Raw genomic sequence first — 21,220 nt, forward strand, 5'->3', positions numbered from 1 at the left:
GTCTTAGATGTTACTAATATTTCTCATGGAACTAATTGTAGTTATTTTATCAAGTATTATTTAAAAAGGAAAACTTTTTTTTTTACTCATTATTAAATCTCCCTTAATTATTGAATCAAAAAAGCACCCTTCAGTTTTGTCTTCCCAAGAGAAAGAATGCTGCCACGCTTACTGAGTTCTCATTTAAAATCAAACGTTTTGCCTTTGCTATTAAAGAATATTAGAGTCCTGGCAGTGCGCAGTCTGGAGAGGCTGTTCTGCAGCTGTTAAAGAAGCTACAAGGATGGAACAAAAATCTTTTTTTCTGTCAAGTTTTGTATTTAGAAATATAAAAATATGAGATCAAAATTCAGTCATTTTCTGATTCCTTGTTTTGGAAAAGATTTAGCTTGGCAAAAAAGAAAAAAAATCTACAAGACTCTTTCAATTGTTCTTTATGGAATTGCTTTAATTCTCAGATGAAACCAGTGGCCAAATTTCAGCTCCTTTACAGAGCTGTGACCTGCTAAAATCTCTCAGAAATGATATTAAAGGGGTTTTATGTGAAGTGATGTGTTTCTAGGAGAACTCAATGACTATACTTGATAAAGCATCTACAACCAGAGTTAGTTTGGATTTTTAGGCTAGCTTTTCATAGCAGAAAGCACGTTCAAAAGAACATAAGGTTGTTTTTTTTCTTGGTCTTCAACTTCTCCAAGTAGTTCTCTTCAGCAGTGATCTTTTTTAACAGAAAAAAGCAACAAAGCTGGATTCTATCAGTACATCTTTGAATATAACTAGATGTAGAAGAATTGTATTAATTTTGAAATACTGCTCGTTTTTGCACTTCCTATAGCACATTGTCTTTGGTTCAGTTTAGCAGCTAGCCGTGCTACAAGGCTCTCCCTCACATCTCTTGACAGACCCTACTGCTTCCTGTATGTCAGTGGATTTGCACATCTGTGGTTGCATACAGGTGGTAGGTAGGAGTTTGGTCAGATGATGGATCCAGCAGAAAACAGTTTTCTCTGGAGACTTTATTTTTTTGTTGAGCCATCTGGATAATTAACTTCCTCAAGACTACTCAGTCACTAAGACTCAGCCCTAAAAAGCCTTTGAGGATGAGAGGCTGTAACTAGAGAGGAGACTAAGATATGTATTTGAAGTGACTGCTGGCTCTTAAGGAGTCTTCGCTTTGACATCAGCCCTAATGGCTCAGGTTAGTTAGTAAATCATTTTTAAAGGAAGAATGTGTTTTTGTTTGTTTATTTTTAATGTGAATATCTATTTTAATGTGTATATTCACATAAAACTTTGTAAAATATCTAACCTTTGATATTTTTGTGCATTAAATATTCTAACGTAAGCATATCAAATGCAACTTTTTTTTTTGTGATCTGTATAAAGTAACAACAAAGCACATAATTGACAAATATAAAAAGTTATAAGTAGGAAAAGTAAGCCAACTGTGTAAATAAGTGCATGTATTCAGAAGTTGTGTCATTTTAAGTGATTTTCTATTTACTGCAAGGAGATGTCAATATAATTTCAAAACAAATTTGAGTTAAAAAGTATTGAGAAGATGATTTTACTAATGATAGTTAAGTTAACACGTTAACTGCCTTCTGAAGGAAGGGAACCTCTTGGCCCTGGGTGTCATTTTGGGGAATATGAGCCCCTCAGATGCATTCTCTTTGTGAATTCTGTTGTTTGGCATGCATTCATTTGCTCTGTTCTGAAGGGAATGGTCAGGTCTTGCTTGAACTTGAGGTAAGGAAAGCGACAGTACATTTTCTGTATGCTTTTTGTTTTATTTTTATTTTTTGGAGGAGACTTTACCTGGTGCATTATATACTGCCTATGACTCTCCTTTTGCAGTTATGTATGTAACAGTTAGGGTTTGCCTCACCTTTGTGGTTTGCTTGTTTTTTTAGGAATAGGAAGGAACTGCTTGCAAAAAAAAAAAAAAAAAAAGGCATGACTATTTCCTAACACAGTTGATGGTCTTTAAGGAATGGTGAGCACTTTGCTCTGTATGGCTTGAAACTGTAAACATTCGCAGTCAAGAATGACTGATTCACCACCAAACTATTATTCTTAGTAGTTCTTAGCATGTCTTTCTGATCTCCTTTCATTTTGGTCACTGTTTTTATTGCATAGATGCCCTTTAATAACTAATAACAAACAAAGAAGAAAAAGCTTAGAAGATCACTTAAAAGCAAAGTAATTGCTGTGTTTCTAATAAGTGTGAAATTTCCTGGTAGGTGCAGCATAACTGAGTGGTTTGAGTTTTAAATCCAAGTTTCAGCGTGGACTGATTTCCATGTAATTGTAAAATTGTAGAGGAATTGCTGCAGTGAAGTAACTTTTCTTAAGTGTAAAACTAAATAGGAGAACTAATCTTGGTATTTTACTAAACAAAGAACTTAATAATGTTTAGAGTGCAGTCTGCTTTTTTGTGTAATGCAGAATCCAAATCCTTTTCAGAATTTGCTGTTGAAACAATAATTAATGTCTAATTTCAAATGCTTGTTACCTCTGGTGCTTTCTCTTAAGGCACAACAGAAATTTCTGGTTTGCGTTACAGAACTGTCAGAATAGCAAGTGAAGTACAGATGGCAGGCAGGAAAATAACTCGCAGCATCTGCAGCCTGTGCCAATAACTTGTTAAAACGGCTTTTCTCTCAAGTTTCCATTTGCCCAAAGTTGCTTTAATAATGGTTATTAAAGAAGTGAAGGGGAAGCAAAAAATGGTGATGCAAGGTATGCTGCAGCTGTTGAAATCGCTCCTTTCTCCTCTTCACTCTCCCTTGCTTTCCTCCTTTCTTGCAGACAGTCAGGTGAGCCTTTGTCGTTCCAGTGTTTTTGCTGATTTCTTGTTCTTTACATGGCCCACTGTGGGATGTATTTTTCTTATGCAGATGGTGTATATTTGTAAATCCTTGCTGTCAAGGACATTTTCTGTCAAGTCTTGTCTTGTTTTGGCTTCCCAGTTGGGAACACTTTGTTCAGGACTTCTTAAATGTATGTTGGCTCATGTGAGGTAGGATTATTATTTTTTTTTAAAGCTAGATGTTCTTAAACAAGTGCATGTAAGACCAAAGTAAGACCAAATTGTTGAGCTGCTTTCAATGTTGTATGAAAATGAAGAAATGGTTATATGTCTGCTGACAAGGATAGAGGAGCACAGTGTCCCTATAATAAAATAGATAAATGTGGATAAAGTAGATAAATGTGTCCTGTGTTTGTAATCTCTAAGAGATGGAATTCCTCTGTGGATGGCAAGCTCTAAACTTATCCAGTGAGGTGATCACAATCTTAACAGTGTGGGGCTGCAAAGGTGAGGAGGTAACTAACAGCTGCTACCTTGAGAACTGGCAGGAGAAAAGCAAGGTAGCTAAAAAGAAGTGCTGTAAAGGCAAATGGATCACCCTTTTATAGCTTAAAGACATCCTGATCAATTAATGTTTTCACTGTGGTATTTAGTTTGCAATTGAAATGCTTAGTGGAGCTGGACGTGACTTCTATAAAAAGTGTTGAAATTTAAATTTCTAATTGCAGTTGGTACCAAATAACTCCAAGTAATGGAAATAATTCTCTTAATATTGTCAAGGTACTGTGTTTCATTAGCTGAATATGTGGTGTGTTCAAGAAGGTTTTTGTGCGGTTTTTTTTTCTTTTTTTTCTTCCTGTTAGTTCCTCAGGTAGAGATGCAAGGTTTTCCTACTGGTATTGTTGCATGTTTAGTGAATTACCAGGAACCAAATTCACTTGCAAACAAATGGAGGGGGAACTTTCTGGGGGGAGCTGCAGGGGGACCACAGTAGCAGCATTGTGAGGGCAATCTTTTCTTGGCAAGTAGGGCTGAATAGTAGAAGCTCTCTACTTTCTTTCTGGTATGTTCTTCAGAAAGACGTTATCAGTGGTGGTAAATGGAGTGGCACGTAGGCGCTCAACCTGTAATCCCATTAACTTAAATAGCTGTAAGATTAAATACCTGTTGTTAGCGAAAAATATAGCAGTCAACTGCTTAGAGAACTGTTGGTGGAGGTAGCTAGTAACTGCTAACTCATAAAAGTCTGCTTAACTCTTCATTTTTACTGGCAACAAAACAGATGCTATGAATAGGGTACGGTAGAAACTGTAGAGTATAAAGAAGAGGAGGGGGAGGGATCCAAATGACTTCAGCGTTTTAGGTTAATTTCTGTAAATACAGGCATTTGAAGTACAACTAAACTCCCTATACTTCTTATTACTTGATCTTCTGACTTGGCTTTTCTAAGAAAACTTTGTGTAGCCACTTAAATCAGTTGTGCCACTGATAATGGTCTCCTGAAAGAGTCGAAATGCATTATGAAATAAAATTGATTTAATTGCATAAAGTCTCTGGATTTCAAGATTTGGATTTCTTGTCAAATGAGAGATTGAGTTAAATGCTGACTTCTAGATAGTTAATAACATCAGAGAAGTATAATGATCTGCATATCTTTTAGTAACAAAGAGGAGACTTTAGGAAATAAAAGAATTGCGTTGAAGACCTGAGTACGAGGTGCAAATTTCCTGGTTGTGCTGACAACTAAGAGGTCTGTCCATAATTCCCTCATGCTTGCTGTAAATACTGTTTCTAAAGCTACGTGCATTTTAAAACATAGAAATGAAAGGGGCTGAGGCAAGAAGGTGAGCTCTTTGTGCAAAACTGCGTGTTAGACAAAATACTTGCAGTTGAAACAAGTTGCTTCAATTCCTCTTTGGAGGTTCAGCTTAGTACTGAAGCGTGCACTGAGGGTGTAGTCCTGGACCTGTCTGAGTTTGCATCCACCCCAGGAATTTGGCTTGTCTAAATAAGCTCTTCCCCATTATTTCTTGACCACTTACTTCCTGGCTGTATCTCATGGCAGTAATATTCCGTGTCTTTAAAAAAAAAAAAAAAAAAAAAAAAAAAAAAAATTGGATCCCTTCTGCATTTCTGTAGTCAGTCAGTTCCTCTCTCTTTCTTTGCCCTTTTTAAACGGGTAGCAGAACCCTGTAACCTTCAGTTCTCTGTTTCTTGGAATACAGTCATCTATGTCCTGCCTCTTACTTCACTTTTTTTTTTTTTTTTCCCCAATATATTTTCAACCTAAGCTTTCAAAAATGAGAATGGATCAGAAAAAGCAGCTCTTGTCCAAATGTGGCCAAGCCTGGCCTGCTGCTTTGTGCTTCTCTAATCCTGACTGCTGCAGTTGTTGTCTTACCTTTTATGCTCAGTAGCTCTGAGCATAAATAGAGCAGAGAACATGAGAGAGGTAGAAAAGGGAGATGGCACAGGAAGAGGAGAGTGGGAGCACAAGGATGGGATGTTACTGTGACTTGCCTCTTTTCAAGTGTAACTCTGTAGCTTCCTGATGGATAACATGTGTATGGGAACAGAAGTGGTTCTGTAGGGATGATGCCAATTTAACGAGAGGAATGCAGAGTTGGAAAGAACAGGCTAGCCCCACAGGTCCAGTCCCATTGCAGTCTGAGTTTTAAAGCATGCAGTATGTTTTATCTGCACACTGCTGCACCATAAAATGTTTGCAGGTGCTATAAGATCTGTAGAAAAAGACTCTAGCTGTAACTGATAAGGCAGAAAGCAGGCAAAACAGATTAATGGCATTGCTATTTAAGGAACCAGTAGGTTTGATAGGAGAATGTGTTATATTTTATGACTTTGTGAAGAGTAACCTGTGCTATACACTGTGTGTGTGTGGGGGGGGGACACGACACAGCAGAAGGGAGGTGGGAGAACGGAGGTGTTGTCTTGGAATATGATATGAAGCTCTCCACACCCCTGCAGCTCCAGGTCTAGAACTGAGTTTAGTCATGAGCACATGAGCAAAATGGATTGGGCAGGGTACCTGGGAGAGTATTATATTGGTAAGAGCACCAGTGCTTTTGACATGCATCCTGTTCATAAATGTGGTTGATCTCTGCTCTCAACCATTGTTTGTTCTAGCAAAAAGGACAAGCTCTTATCTAAATAGGAAAAGTGACCTGCTCTTCATTATTCTGTTTTCTACACCTGCTTCGGTCTAAGTTCCTGTTGTTGAGCATATATATACGCCGTTCCAGTCATCCAGTATTTCATGTGAAGTCTTATGCCTTGTACAGTTCTAATGGTACTTCTTCATTTCTACAGGAAAAAAAAAAGCCTTTTTTTAGCATCGCTTAGAATTGCGTGAGCTACTTCTGCAACTGTATGCAGCTGCTGTTTTGGTTTTCCTTGTGCTAGACAGAACAGCCCTACCTTTCCTCTTCCTTCACCTCTGCTTTGTAACTCTAGGTTTTGCTGTTGATCCCTTCCAACTTTGCATGTGTTTCCGGTACCATGATCTGGTCTTTTTTGGGGTGGGCTTTGCTGTTGGCTACTGAAATGTACCTTGTATGTTTCCACAGATTGCTAATTGGCATGTGGAACAAGCCTGCTTCCTAATAAACACAGTAATGATGTTTCTATCCTGATAACTTGTCTTTCAGTACCTTCCTTTATATGGAAATATTGATTCTTGTATAGGTTTCTTGGATTAATTCTTATTCTGTCTGCATGATTAAACTTCCTAAAAAGTTCTTGCATCTGATGAGGTCTGCTACCTTAGCCCTTTCTGGGGAACTTCTATCAGAAGAAAAACTAAATTATTTCATAACTCTCAGCTGCATGTTTCAGCGATGTATATAGGCAATACTTGGATTTCCAGTTTCTCTTTAGTAGCATGACATACTTAAAGAGTAAAAGTTCTTTTTAATCTGTATGGTTAAATAGAAATTTGTTAGGGATGCTGTTGGAATACTTCTGTATTCTTGCTGCACTATCATAAAATTATTAAATTTTTAGGACATGCACAGTATCATAGCTATCAGTTCCAATATCACTTCACCACGTAACATGTATACTTTTTCTTCATTTATATTTCATTAAGTTATTGAAAATAGCATGCACTGACAACTCTTTGTTCCCCTGTCGTACAGGGTTCCAGACACGTGCTGTGTCTCATATTCAGGCAGCACCCAGTGTGTGGTACCCAAACCTTCGATGCTCTGATGTTAATAAATTGACTTTGTCCTTCTCCCTGGGAGATGAGAACGGGGAAATCCCGGCCAACCTATGAGTTGGTTGAACTTCAGAATTGAGTTGAAAACTGTGTAAACAGTAGGAAACATTTGCGGCCTGAAAGTATGGAGTCAGATAGTTGATTCCTGACCATAGGACATGCGATGTTTGAATAGCAGGCTAAGATAAGGTTTTATGTTGGCTGGACTGATGCAAAGCATTCTTATCGTGAGAGACTTAGTCTCCTGCTAATAGATTTTTCAATCATTCAGAAAGAGTCAGCTTTGCTTTTATAAGTCTGAACTTTGCTCCTTGTGGAGAGCGTAAAGTCTGAAAAATAAACCAGGAAATGCTGAACTGGCTCTCACCAAACTGAATACTGGGGGTGAATTGGTGCCTGAAAAAGCCAACTCGATGGGTTTGGGAGAGGAACGTGCATGGGCCGAGTGAGCAGGGCGAGCAGAATGTTGCAGAAATGACTGCTTTCAGGCAGGAAGCTGCAAGGAGCTGAACAGCAGGGGCTGGGAGGCGCTGCCTGGCACCGTCTGCCTGTGCTGAGCAGCATTGCTGCTTCTCCTGTGTGTGCTGCAGCCGCTCTCCAGACAGCGGCCGGAAGCGGAAGTGCAGAGTGCAGAGGAACGTGGTCCCTCCGTAGGATGAAACCTGGCCTCCTGCCCGTTATTACCTTTTGCAAGACTGACTGTTTTTGGTTTCGGTCACATTGACTGACAAGGAATGTCAGGAATTCTGCTGAACGTGTTTCAAATGGAAGGGCAAACAATAGGTCTTTCATTCAAGTATAACAGTTATAAAAACTCCTGGATGAATTTAACTTGTTCTGGTGGTGCTGACTTGGAGCTCGTAGTTTGTCTACACCACTTCAGCCTTTGTTTCTTCTCCTCTGTGTTAAGGCGCTTACTGAAAATGGAATGTGGGATCTGCCTTTTCTAATCTGGAGTTGACATCATTTTTGAAATACTTGTAATTAAGCTGTACCACTAAAAATGATTTGCGATTGCAAATGCAAGCTCACCAGTTTTTCTTCTGTGAGGCAAGATCATTCTTCATCTGCTTTGTCCCAGTGCTTTGCCTTGAACTGCATGGTACACATGCTTGGAAAACACATGCATTAATAATTCTTATTAGTAATTCAGCCTTTGAGCTTTGTCCCAGGAGATCATTGCAATGGAAAAGTAACAGTAACAGTTACTAGCACTGACAGTGACAGAGGCACTGAATAGGGAATTAAGATTGTAGTGCCTTAAAAATGATTCTTTTGCACCTGTTGTCTTTGCTCTGCTTGAACACAGTAAGCCCATTCATTCCGTTTCACACTCTTTTATGAAGCTGTACTACAAGTTTGCCAGCAGTATTAAGAGCAAGTCAGACAGTGAATACACACTGTGGGATGGAACAGCAAAAGATGATTTGCTTTTTAAGGGGTGTGAAGTTACAGTGGGTATAACACCATGCGGGTTTCATCCAGCTCCAGTGTCCTGCTGCAAGTTGCATATTCCTGAGGCAAACTGACTTCCCTGGTCTGCTTTCCTCACCTTTAGTGATTTGTGGCCTGGGGATTTCTTAAACCTGTACCTGTATTTTGTACATAAATGCACAGAGATGTCTTCTGAGGATTCATATAATTTCTTTTAAAATCTATGTAAAATGGTAGCAGTTACATACTCTGGCAAAAATTTCCAAGTCCACCTCCCTGTGTGTTTGTGATCAACTGCCATGTGGTTTTGATTCTTGCCAGCTAATTTTGTCTGATGTAGTCCTTTTTTTTTTTCTGATCAGAAGCAATTGCTTCTGCTGAGCAATTGCTACCTACAGCTTTCTTTGTTTGATGCATGCTATCAGGTTTGTCACTAACCTTCTTTTCCTGCTGAAGAGCCTGAGTCTATTAACTGCGCTTTGGACTGAGAACAGGCTGTTGAGAGCAACCTGCTTATGTCCTTCTCTGTGTGTTCCAGTTTTATTATATGCAGTTTGAGATGATGGACCCAGATTGGGTGCAGTATGAGGGATGGATTTTACTCAGTGAAATGATGTTTCCTGTTTTGTTTTTTAGGTTTTTTTTTTATAAAAATTCTTAACATTTGTTTTAGTTCCTACTGCTGCTGTTACTTTTACTACTTGAGAATCTAATTTCAAAGTGAATCCCATTTTCACAACCTGTCATTCATGGGATGTTACTATTCTGTGCTCTCTTGAACTTGGATGCCTTCTTTTCTATCTCTTCTTGGTGAATCTCTTGTGCTTGTTTAATATCTACTCACATAATTGCAAGAAAGTCGTGACACTGCAGGTATTTCTCTCTTTCTTTACTTAGAAGTACTTGGAATTTTATCAGTAAACTCGTTCATTTTTATTTTTAAAGAAAGCTGATAGTATTTTCACAATTTTTAGATCATACAGTTATTTGCAGAAATCAAAATCGTGTGGAATTAGTAACAAGAATGGCAGTTTTGTTTTGATTCCCATTGAATTAATTTACAAACTCAATCTTTTGCAGTTCTGTTGCTAGAGAAGATGGAACATGATGACATTTGCAATAAAACTTTGAAGATTACAGATTTTGGTCTGGCTAGAGAATGGCACAGAACAACCAAAATGAGTGCAGCTGGGACGTACGCATGGATGGCTCCAGAAGTTATCAAGTCCTCCCTGTTTTCTAAAGGAAGTGATATTTGGAGGTAAGAAGTTGATCTACTATAAAGACCGTATTCAGTAGAAGTAAGCTGAGGTTTTTGAATGAATTTCTATTTGATTTTTTTTCCTGATGGATTCCTAAGTTATTTCAGTATACGGCAGGTATAGATGTTCTAAGAAAAACATTAATTTTTCAGCTTCTACTTCTGATCTACCTTTAGTTACTTGTGACTTAAAAATTTGAAAGAAAGAGAGGGAAAATAGCAGAAGACCATATTTTTGGAAAGAAAGCAAGATCTCATTAAGAGAAACCCTTAAAAATCTGTTGGTTAAGTAACTTATCTTGAATATTAGTATGAAGAGTGATACGCTCTTTATGTACTACCATATGATTGATCAGTAATGGTATGTTTGCTCCAAATCAGATGGCTGAGAAGTCTCATTCTTTTTAAAGAAATGGGACCATCCATCCTCCCCTTGCATGCCCATTTAATAAAAAAAAAAAAAACTTGGCAAACCAGGACTCTATCAGATGTTAACTGAAGTTTGTACTGCTTTCTAGGAATCTAAAATGTGATCATGTGTAAAATTAAACAGCTGGTTTTTAATCTCCACAGAGATTTTGCTTCTAGTAACTGTAGTGAGAAGTAACTGTAGTGAGACATAAAATTATTTTAAGGTGTTCTCTAATTTGGAAAGTGCATACCTCACTATGTTAAGCTTGTGAGTATCTCCTTAAAGGCATTTTGATGGATCAGATAAATAATATGGTTCTCAATACTGATGCTGTTTTTGAGTGACGTAGTATGGGATACATGTACTGAAGAAAGCTATTTTGGGGGAATAGTCGTGATTGCACTATAGCCTTTAAAAGTTGCAATCCCTCACTCTGAAAAGTCTCCGTTTCGTTTCTTTTTAAAGTGTTTTCTCTGAGAATGATCTTAAGGAAGCTATTTGGGGAAGGAGGGGAGGACTTCAGTCTGTTTTTTTCATGCCTTTTATGCATGCTCTGTGTTGCATAGTTGTTAAATACGGTCTCATTTTGTGTAGATGCTTGATATTCTACAGCATGAAGTAACATTTTTGGTGTTCTCAGGATGATTCTGTATCTGCGCTACTGTTTTCTGACACCCATTTGTCTGCAACTGATTTTCAGCATGTTGTTTACATCAGTCTGAGTTGATGACCGGTTCAGAAACATCATTGGCTTCGCTCTTTTCCATTCTTTCTTTCTTTTTTTTTTTTTCTTTTTCTTTTGCGGGGTGGAGTTTGGGTGTAGGCGTTTTCCCTAATCAGCTGTATTCCATGCTTAATTACAGGTCCTGTCCAGTCTTGTTGCTGTGATTTTAGGTATCTGAGGGGGTATGCTTTGGTGCAATTATTTTATATTCTGCTGCAACATTAGTTTACATTTTTGGAATCTACAGTATTTCTCTTCTTCGCCTTCTCTCCTGCACGCCTCTCTTGTAAAAATGTAAGTATTTAGTTCAATGATGGACTTGTAACAGGAGAGGTTTTTAAGTAGAAAGGCTCTGTTTTACAGTATAGTTAAGTCCTTCTTGGCTTCTAAAGATTTTCTGCTTACTGCACCTCAATCTGTTCTGTTGCTTATCTTTACTCCTTTAAAAGGCAAACAAATAATACTGCAAGTTTAGTAATACTCCAGTTGTTGGAGTGCTTTTTATTTTAAAGACATCGGGTTACAAATGTAAGCATGGGTCTCTGAAAGACAAGAATATATTTAAGAAACAGTTTAAACTGAAGTTACGCATACTGAGTACTGAGTTTCCACAAGATGTCTCTAGACCATTTATTAAAAATAAACAAAATCCTGAGCAGTTGAGGCTACTCAAATATGATTGCATTTGCAAGCAGCATTCCAGAATCAGACAGTGCTGGGGTTTGTTATGGCAGGGTTTTCATACTGTCTTGCAGGCAGCATTTTCTCACGTGTCATCCTAGGTAGCAGAATGTGTTCTTTCTAGGCCCTGAACTTGTATCCTTCTGCTTCACAAACCCAAATTGTAACTACTGTTTTGGGGAGTCTGGAACTGTATACAAAAACAACAAAGAGGAATTCCACTTTTTCACTCCTATCTTTCCATCATTTATTGCATATTTCAGTCTTGGTATGTCAATCTTAGGTAAGAAGCCTGAAAGTGCAAGTACAAAATCAAAAAGCTCTTGCTGAATAGCTGCCTTTGCCTGGCATTTTCATCTACTCTTTAAAGGGATTCATGTGGCAGTGCATAATGAGCTCTGCTTCATAAGATGAGTTGTAGATGTGTGTGTAAAGTAAAAGAAATTTTGAGAACTTTGATTTACTTCCATTTTGATCAGCTTTTAAAAAACATTGAAACAGCAAGTTATTGCTGGAATGCGATATAGAAAGAAAGGCTTAGATCACATTGGACAGCAGGGGAATAAATTTTAGTGGCCAAATTGTCTAAGGAACAACTTACTGAAAGCATTAGTTTGTGACCTTAATGTATAATTTGGGTGTATTTGAGTGCCTGTATTTTTGGGGGGGTTCTTTTTTTTTTTTTTTTTTCCTTTTTTCCCTAAGATGTAAAAGGAGATGGGTTTTACTCCTTACTTTTTTACAAATACTATTTCTTAGTACCTCAGACTGTACGCATAGAATGACTGTATGTGTGCTGGTGAAATTTAATGCACAAAGTAGCAACTTCCATTTTTGAGTAATAAGTAGTGGTTGTCCTGAATAATGATGTACTGACTAGCACCTCCCAAAAGCAGGAGGACTAGGATCATCTGTAGGAGGACTAGGATCATCTGCTACCCCAGCCCATGCTGGCTCTTGGCACTTGAAGTTAAGACTACCTTCCCTAAAAGAGGTTGAAGTATTATGATCACCTGTTTGGCACTATGGAAAATTGCTAAAACTGTAAATGTAACAAAAATTAATGGTGTGATACAAGTCTTTTGTGAAAGATGATTTCTTTTTATTATGGTTCTGATTAGCTTCAAAATTCATGCTAAAATAGATACATAATAGTCTGAACCAGGGAATTCCTTGAATGAAAACCAGTCTTCTTTTGCTGGGAGAGTGTAAGATTATTTTTTAATGCTTTATCTAAACGCACAAATAAAACAATCTTTAATAGAATTTTTCCATCATATATAAAACCAGAAAATATTGTGTTTATTATTGTCAGAAGTACAACTGTTTTAAAATGAAATTGGTCTTTGGAGTTTGAGCATATGAGTGGATGTATAGATTAGATAAAAAAAAAGAGGGCAATGATCAAGAATCCTAAGATTTTTTACTTTTATTGCTTTTTTTTTTTTTTTTTTTAGGAATAAACAGTACTTCTTAGCTTTTAATTCATTGTTAAACCTGTGAATTCATTAATTTCCTGAGATTTTTATGGTGGCTAAAATTTTATTGATGAACGGAACTTAGATAAACAGAGTGCTGCTATTTAGTTCAAATTGCTTCCTGTGTAGTTACTACACATGTAAGAAATATGTTCTGTTTGTGCTGAAATAGTGTAGTTTACTGGCTTTGTTTCTTTATTTACTTATTCTCAAGTGGTACAAGGTTTTACACAATGCTGAATGACTTTCAGAAGAAGGCAGTGACAGTAAAAATCACCGGTTATATTCTTGTTATTCTTGTATTCACATCTGCTGTAGTTGGGGTTGTACTTCTAGTACTTGGTGGTAGTAGGTGGGGTACATGGAAGGAGTGTTGGATGTTAAGGAGTACCTAGCCCTTACCTCTCTCACCAGTGCCATGTACATTTCTTAGATAAGTCCACTGTAGGCTCACATACTAAAGAAATTCCTCCTTCCACAAAAATCACTGAGACTTACAACTTTCTCTGTCGTATTGGAATAGGAGATCTAAAATAAAAGCAACTAGCATGCTGTTCCAGTGTTTTGCTGGGGGTTGGGTCATTTAAGCAAACACTGGGTGTACAATCCCAAAGACAGTAAAAGCAACACCTGGCTTTTCATCTAGACTGGAAAGCATAGCAGAAATTCTTATGGTTACTCTTGCTGCAATAGGAATGTCTATGATTGTTGATTTCTATACGTGGTGGTAAGAAAAGATCTCACCAGCACCTTTCACAGGAGACAGTACTGTTTTTCTTTCCCTGTATAGGGAAACTAGTTGTGTGTGTAACTCTTTCTCGATGTTTTCAGATTTGTAGGGAGAGAAAAATTAACAGGCCTTTATATAACAAAGAAGGGATTAGATATGCTGGGTTTTAGTTTGTTTTAATTAGGAAAAGAGAAAAGGCATGTAGAACCATAGGATCATAGAATTGCTCAGGTTGGAAAAGACCTTAAAGATCATCAAGTCCAACCACAACCTAACCATACTACCCTAACTCTAACAACCCTCCACTAAATCATATCCCTGAGCACCACATCCAAACGGGTTTTCCCTGGGGAGCAGTCTTTCCTGATATCCAACCTAAACCTACCCTGGCACAACTTGAGGCCATTTCCCCTCATCCTGTCACAAATGAGAAGAGACCAACCCCGCTCTCGCTGTAAGCACCTTTCAGGTATTGGAAGAGAGCAATAAGGTCACCCCTCAGCCTCCTTTTCCCCAGATTGAACAGCCCCAGTTCCTTCACTCTCTCCTAATAGAGCACATTCTCCAAGGCCTTCACAAGCCTTGTTGCCCTTCTTTGGACCTGCTCCAGCACCTCAATGTCCTTTCTGTATTGAGGTGCCCAAAACTGAACACAGTACTCGAGGAGAGGCCTCACCAGCACATCTAGGAAACTGAAATCTTTGGAAAAGTGTCTGGCCTGAATGCTCTGCTGAGGTGGTGGAGTATTTTTTGTTCTTTTGTTTGACTTCGGTGGTGCAAGGATCACTTGTTTTCCTCTGGTTCAAACTTCTTGTCCTAACTGAGATTTATGTGACACTAGTGTTTATAGAGAAGTGACTTCAGGTTATATTTTGAGTCCTTGACGTCCATGTTTTTTCAGCTAGCATGTGACAGTAGGGTAAGATTGCAACTAAGTGACATTGAATTTGGTTAGCTGTATTGGAGAAAAGGTGCGAGATGATTGAAGTGGTGCGAACTCTTTAAAGCATTCACTTTGACATGGGAAATCATCAAGAATTTCAGTACATGGTTGAATACATACTTGTTTGTTCTTGATAAAATAAGGTGTCAGTGTTCTGAAAAATAACCATTTAAAAATTACTTTTTGTAGTTATGGAGTGTTGCTGTGGGAACTGCTTACAGGAGAAGTTCCTTACCGTGGCATTGATGGCCTTGCTGTGGCTTACGGAGTTGCTGTCAATAAGCTTACTTTGCCCATTCCATCCACTTGTCCTGAACCATTTGCAAAACTAATGAAAGGTATATGTGTTTTTTTTTCTACCTATTTATTTAAATAATTAGGGGCTTGGGGTATGTATCAGTGGCTGTAATAGTCATAGGATTCAAAATAAACACCATATTCTATAATGCAGTGCATACAAAATACTTTGTTCTTTTAGAGGCAGTCTGGTGCAACAGACTATTATATGCTTATGCACAAGTCATGCAGTATTGAAGTACACCACTTACATTTTTCAGTGGTCACAGAGTATACTTTTTCCCTAATTTTAATGATTTGTTTTTACACTCAAATTGCATTAATTTTTCCTAAAATATGGGTCAGTGTAAGATAAATATGATTAATTCCCAAAGGGAAGAACTGAAAATAGCATTTTCTCATTGTTTTTTTTGTGAAATTAAAACATGTTTTTGACATGCTCTAGAGAGAAAAAACTCTTGCTCACTAATGGGTGTTTCCTCATATGTAGTCTCTTTACCTTTTGATAAATACCTTTTCTATGTAGTACTGCTAGTTGAGATCCTAAAGACTGAGGTGAAAAAATCTGATTATTAACTAAAACCGGTCTTGAGTACTGATAGGTAGATATCACTTAGGGAAACAGAACTAGGGAAGCCTTGCAGAAGAAGGTTATAGTGTATCATAGCTTAAAGTACAATAGCAAGTAACTGGAAATTCAGTTTTATTCTTCAAAAAGTTGTATGTACTATTAAGCACTGATGGGATTCTAATAAATTCTAGAATGCTGGGAACAGGACCCTCATATCCGACCATCATTTGCCATAATTCTTGAACAGCTTACTGCCATTGAGGGGGCAGTAATGACTGAAATGCCTCAAGAATCTTTCCATTCCATGCAAGACGACTGGAAATTGGAAATTCAGCAGATATTCAATGAATTGAGGACCAAGGAAAAAGTAAGTTCATTTTCCATTTGCATGGCAGTGAAGGAATGGCACGTGTGTTGTGATACAACAGATTTAGATATTTGAATTGTAGCTTCTCAAAATAACGCTAGAAACCTGACTTAGCTAGTGAGACACAAGCGAGAGGATAAACTACATGGAGAAGATTTATTCTCATTAAAACAAGTTGTTACTTTAATTACCTATTTTTGTTGCTGAATGTACTATTCTTAAATTCCATTAATGTTTCTCATCAGTATTTTTTTGACAGCACTTTAACCGACTTGCAGCGAGCTTACTTAAGAACAAAAGGTTTTATGATTGGTTTTCTTGAATTGCAGACAACTTGCTTTTCTCCATTTTTCTGTAAACAAATCAATACAGTTCTGAATGCTGAAACCATAATTAGAGGTACCTCAGTTGAATAAAAATGTTAAGTTTATTAGGAAGCAGTATTATTGGTGAGTGAGGGTTATGGTGTGATTAGTTCATTCAGAAATACAGTTGAAAAAGCAACATATGCCACCTGCTTCCCCAAAGAAAATGGTTTGCAGATCAGGCTTATAGACTTCTTAGAGTGTTGTTTTTTTTCCTGAGTATTTGAATGTATCAAATCAAATGCATTATCAAACAAACCAGAGTTTTTTTTACCCATTTTTTTATAGCCACTGCAAGTTTTTGTGGTTTTTATTTCCATAAAATCAAAATGGTTAATAGCTATGAGTAAATCACAGATTTTTTTGAGATCACTCTTAATATCTCCATTTTAACATAAATGTTCACATTTAATTACGCTTTTGAACTATAGTAGCTGGCCATTCAATTCTTTTTCCATTTCATTTAGAAATTAGAGCAGTACCAAATGTGAAAATTTACTCTGATGGATGTGTAAGAATTTATTAACAAACATTGTCTTTAACCAGCTAGACCTGTCTCCTACTTTAAAAAAAAAAAAAAAATCTTGTAGGCAAGCTGGCTGGCCTTAATTATCTTGTTCTGTAATTTTCATTGAACAGTGCATGTAAACTCTATCAACTTGATAGATGTATGTGGTTGGTTACCATCCTAGTTATCTATTCTCTGTCCTGTTGTTTTTTTGTTGTTGTTGTTGTTGTTTTTTCCCTTCCTCCTAAGTATTGTTAAATGTTAAGGCCATCAGTCCAGAATCTTTTGGCTGTTTCTCCTTAAAACTCCGGGATGCAGTGTCTGAAGCTATTTGTCTTCATGTTTTGTTTTTAGTTGTCCTTTTGAATCACAGTTAGAAATGCTTCTGGCAGACATGGATGTCTTCCTTGCAGATCTCTTGCAATAATACAATTGCCTGGTATACATTGTTATTTTTCATTAAGCAAATACATAATAAGTACAGAAGAGAATTGAGATGCAGGGATTTGTAGAGAAATGCTTATAAATCAGACATTTAAATGTTGACTGTGCCCCACACCTCTTTTTACCAAATGCCACAGATGGCTACTTGTGGGCTATTAGGTGATGGTGGATGTGATGTTATGGATCTTCTGTAGTGGCATCGGTGCATGTGATTATTCAGATTTGTCAATTGCTGCCAAGTTTGTAGTATTCTCAATAATAGTCTTCCTTATTTCCAGTCTGCCTTTGTTTCTGCCCTCTGGTTTTCTCTCTTCCATTTCATGTCATTGAATTGAGCACGTGTTAGCCATGTTATCCATATGCTCCCTGCCTACACATTGTTGGAGCTGGGCTATGTGTCTCTCTAGCTGTCAGATTTCTTCCTTTCCGGCTGAATTATGGTCCCTCTACAAAGAGAAGAGACTCTCATTTTCACTTGCTGTGAGGCTGCCAGCCACTGCCAGAACCCTCCATAGGGCCTGCCTTTGTTTTTTCCCTCTGCAGTAACTACTCAACCAGCCATTTTCTCCTTTTTGCTATGGGAGCGCTTAGAACAAGAAAAGGCATTCCCATTCAGGTGTGTGTTTATTTTCTGGAGGCATTAGTCCAGCATGAGATTTTCTCTTGAAGAAACTCCTACTGACTAAATCAAGTTGAGTATTAGCACAGATTTTTGTGGGGAGAGTTATATTTTTGATGTAAAAGTGAATTAAGCTTAATTAGGGAGAGGAAAAGATTAATGAAATTTACTTCTCATATGCCAAATTACTGCACCTCCAAAGGCATCTGCCCTAATTAGGTAAACTTGTTGAAGAATGAAAGCATGCAACTCTAACTTAAACAAGTTATTCAAATGTTTGTGCTTGCTTAATTTAGCACATTATCAATTTCACTGACAGATACTAGGGAGAGTCAAGTTTATGAAGCATTAATATAATGATTATAATGAAATGAAGAAAGAACAACAACAACAGCCCTGTGTGGAGTCTCCTTCCCTGTGAAGGAGAAACTTCTGTAGCTGGAGGAATTTCCTCAAGGGCTTGCTGTAAATGAGTGATGGTGACACCCACTTCAAGGAAAGATTGCAATCTTTTGTGATGAGCATTCTTGAGCAACTTAAATATAGAACTCTTTCCTAGCTTCCTTATAATGAGTGTTGTAATTGGAGAGTGGTGCATAACTAATTGCAGTAGGTCTGTCTTTAATTAGTTTATTTGGAAAAGAGTAAATACTAAAACTCTCAATGAGGAAACGCTTTCATTTTCTAGATTGTCTGCCTTTTCAGTACAGACCTTCAGTTTTTTCCTTGTTACTGAGCTCTATGTCCTGGGATTGAGGATGAGAAATGTATAGTGAAGAGTATCTCCCAAACCTTCATAGTAATAAACATCTTTTCTATTTTAAACTCTGATGTATGTTTATCACAGAATCACACAGAATGACCAAGGCTGGAAGGGACCTCAAGGATCACGAATCTCCAACCCCCCTGCCACATGCAGGGCCATCAACCTCCCCATTTCATACTAGACCAGGCTGCCCAGGGCTCCATCCAACCTGGCCTTGAACACTTCCAGGGATGGGGCATCCTACCTTTATCCTAAATTTTAATTCATCTGTCTTCTGCTTCCAACTCTTTTATTTGTTCAATTTTGACTGGGCAGAAGGAGGAGAAAAGTAAAAATTGTCAGTAACCTCTAAATTAAGAAGTGTTAAAAGTGATTAAACACCCAAAATTTTACTTGCTGGCACGAAGACAGGCCCCTTTGAATTCCCAAGAGGCATAATTACCTTTTGCCAAGGTGTGTATGTTAAGAAGAATGGATTTAAAAGGAAAAAAAGAAATACTTTTTTGAAAAAGTTGTGTTGAAACAGGCTCACTCAGAATTAGCAAGCTGTCTAAAATGTGTCAGTCAATTAAATTAAATTTGAAACCAGTGATAAGCAGTATGTGTATGCTAATTGTAATGAAAGAACAAGTATCTCTCTGAGGAGCAGCTGCTTCTCACTGAACCACAGTTTGATTTGATTCAGCGGTAAACTGTCTTTCTGAACTCCATGGCCTTTTTCGCAGGAACAGAGAGGGATGGTTTTTGCACTTGTTTGAGAACATCAAATTGATACAGTTCAGAGGACACCTTATTTGGAAAGAGTGTTGAAAGAGTAGATATTTGCTTTATGCTGGTAGTATTTCAATAAATGTTGGATGAGGAATAGTGCTAGTATATGATGCTGGTGGATACTGATGGCCAGAAATATGCAGTCTGCTCTCCTTTTATAGGAAGAATGTATGGTGATGGAATTAATGAGTTTTAATTAGAGAAAAAAGGATTCCTAAATATCTAGAACTATTAGCATAACTTAATTTCCGTTGCTGAACTTCTGTTTTCAGCTGAATTTCAATTTGGACAGGTGTTGCACAATCATCCATTAAAATGAACAAGATATCCAGTGAGAAACATAGTATCAGTCACATCATAGCTTCTCCTTTTCTCAACTCTTAAAATTCAGGCATATTTTGACAGATTTTTTTTTTTTATTTTTTTTTTTAAGTTTAAGATCATTTTCTGGTTGTAGGATTACAGTTGTTTAGTAGTTTACCCTTGGGAATTTACTTACCCTAAAGATTAATGAGCTTTCTTGCTAATGCTTTTCCGAGAAAGGAGAAAAGATAAAAAATAAAATCTAAAAGGCAAAAGAACAACTATTGCATGGGTTTGATAGTTTGAGAGTCCATGTGGTGCAACTCAGTGGTTAGCTATTTGATGCTACACAGATACGTGCTGCTTTTTAATTAAGAAACAGCTGTCTTCTGTTTTATGACTTAGTTTATCCTATTACACTAATTCCCATTCATTATAATACTGATTGCTTTTTCAGATAGAAAAAGCCTAATACATGGTTGAAAAACAGGAAAGGTTAGGAAAATTAAGATGAATGCATTCACTTGTTTTCATCAGGTCATTCTTTTTTATTTAGTGTATGGAAGTTATCTAAGAGAAGCCCTCATGGGATGGGAGAGTCTCTGATGTGAAGTACTTAAAGCACATTTTGTGCTAGGCTGTAAGCTGATAATCTTTGGATTGATATGTTGTCCCCGTTTCCAGTGCTTACCTAGCTGAAGTATCTCAAGTTAAATGCTTCAAAGGAAATCTGTATAATGCTTGTTCGCATCCAGATACAGAATCTTCACTTATGCAGAGTGGTCAACTGTCAGGTCGTATGTGTGTGTTAAATATATATATCGTGAAAACACATAAGGAAATACAACTTACTGAATACTTGCAACATCCTTTAATACAGCTTTTACACTGTTACTCAGTTTCACTTGTGCAAATCTTATTTTTAGGAGCTTCGATCACGAGAAGAAGAGCTGACAAGAGCAGCTCTTCAGCAAAAATCTCAAGAAGAGCTGCTTAAACGGCGTGAGCAGCAGTTAGCAGAACGTGAGATCGATGTATTGGAGCGTGAACTGAACATCATGATATTCCAGTTAAATCAAGAGAAACCCAATGTAAAGAAGAGAAAGGGCAAATTTAAAAGAAGCCGGTTAAAACTTAAAGATGGACACAGAATTAGTTTGCCTTCAGGTTTGCAGTTTTCTTTTACGTTCACAACATACATTGTGATTAAGTAAGCAGGCTTCAGTGGTTAAAACTTTCAGTATCGGCTGATATTTTCATTCATTTCTAGTTTCTTCTACCCTAAATAAGTGCAAAGGATGTGGTAAAAACCACTGTTACATACCATATTTTTTGAGGTAGTCCCTATCTCTGAGCAGTCTTTCACCTGATTTAATCAAATCCACTGTTTCTGGAAGGAAAGCATGAGAACATAAAGATTTAAGCTGTTGTCAGATTGATTGTGTTGCCTTATTAATATTGCCACTAGATGTCAGCAGGCAAACTCAAGATTATGCC

At 37.4% G+C, this 21,220-nt stretch overlaps 1 protein-coding gene across 1 annotated transcript in view; it reads left to right on the forward strand.

The window, feature by feature from the left end:
* Positions 1-21,220, forward strand: part of MAP3K21 (mitogen-activated protein kinase kinase kinase 21) — a 42,376-nt gene that overhangs the window by 10,050 nt on the left and 11,106 nt on the right. The window contains exons 2-5 of the mRNA XM_042895289.1: positions 9,564-9,744; positions 14,902-15,050; positions 15,772-15,947; positions 20,650-20,890. Coding sequence (XP_042751223.1) covers positions 9,564-9,744; positions 14,902-15,050; positions 15,772-15,947; positions 20,650-20,890 — 747 coding nt within the window. The remainder of the gene's footprint in view (positions 1-9,563; positions 9,745-14,901; positions 15,051-15,771; positions 15,948-20,649; positions 20,891-21,220) is intronic.

Source organism: Lagopus leucura, unplaced genomic scaffold (genome assembly GCF_019238085.1).
Source record: "Lagopus leucura isolate 7727_CA_CO unplaced genomic scaffold, USGS_WTPT01 Super-Scaffold_73, whole genome shotgun sequence".
NCBI classification, from domain to species: Eukaryota; Metazoa; Chordata; class Aves; order Galliformes; family Phasianidae; genus Lagopus; species Lagopus leucura.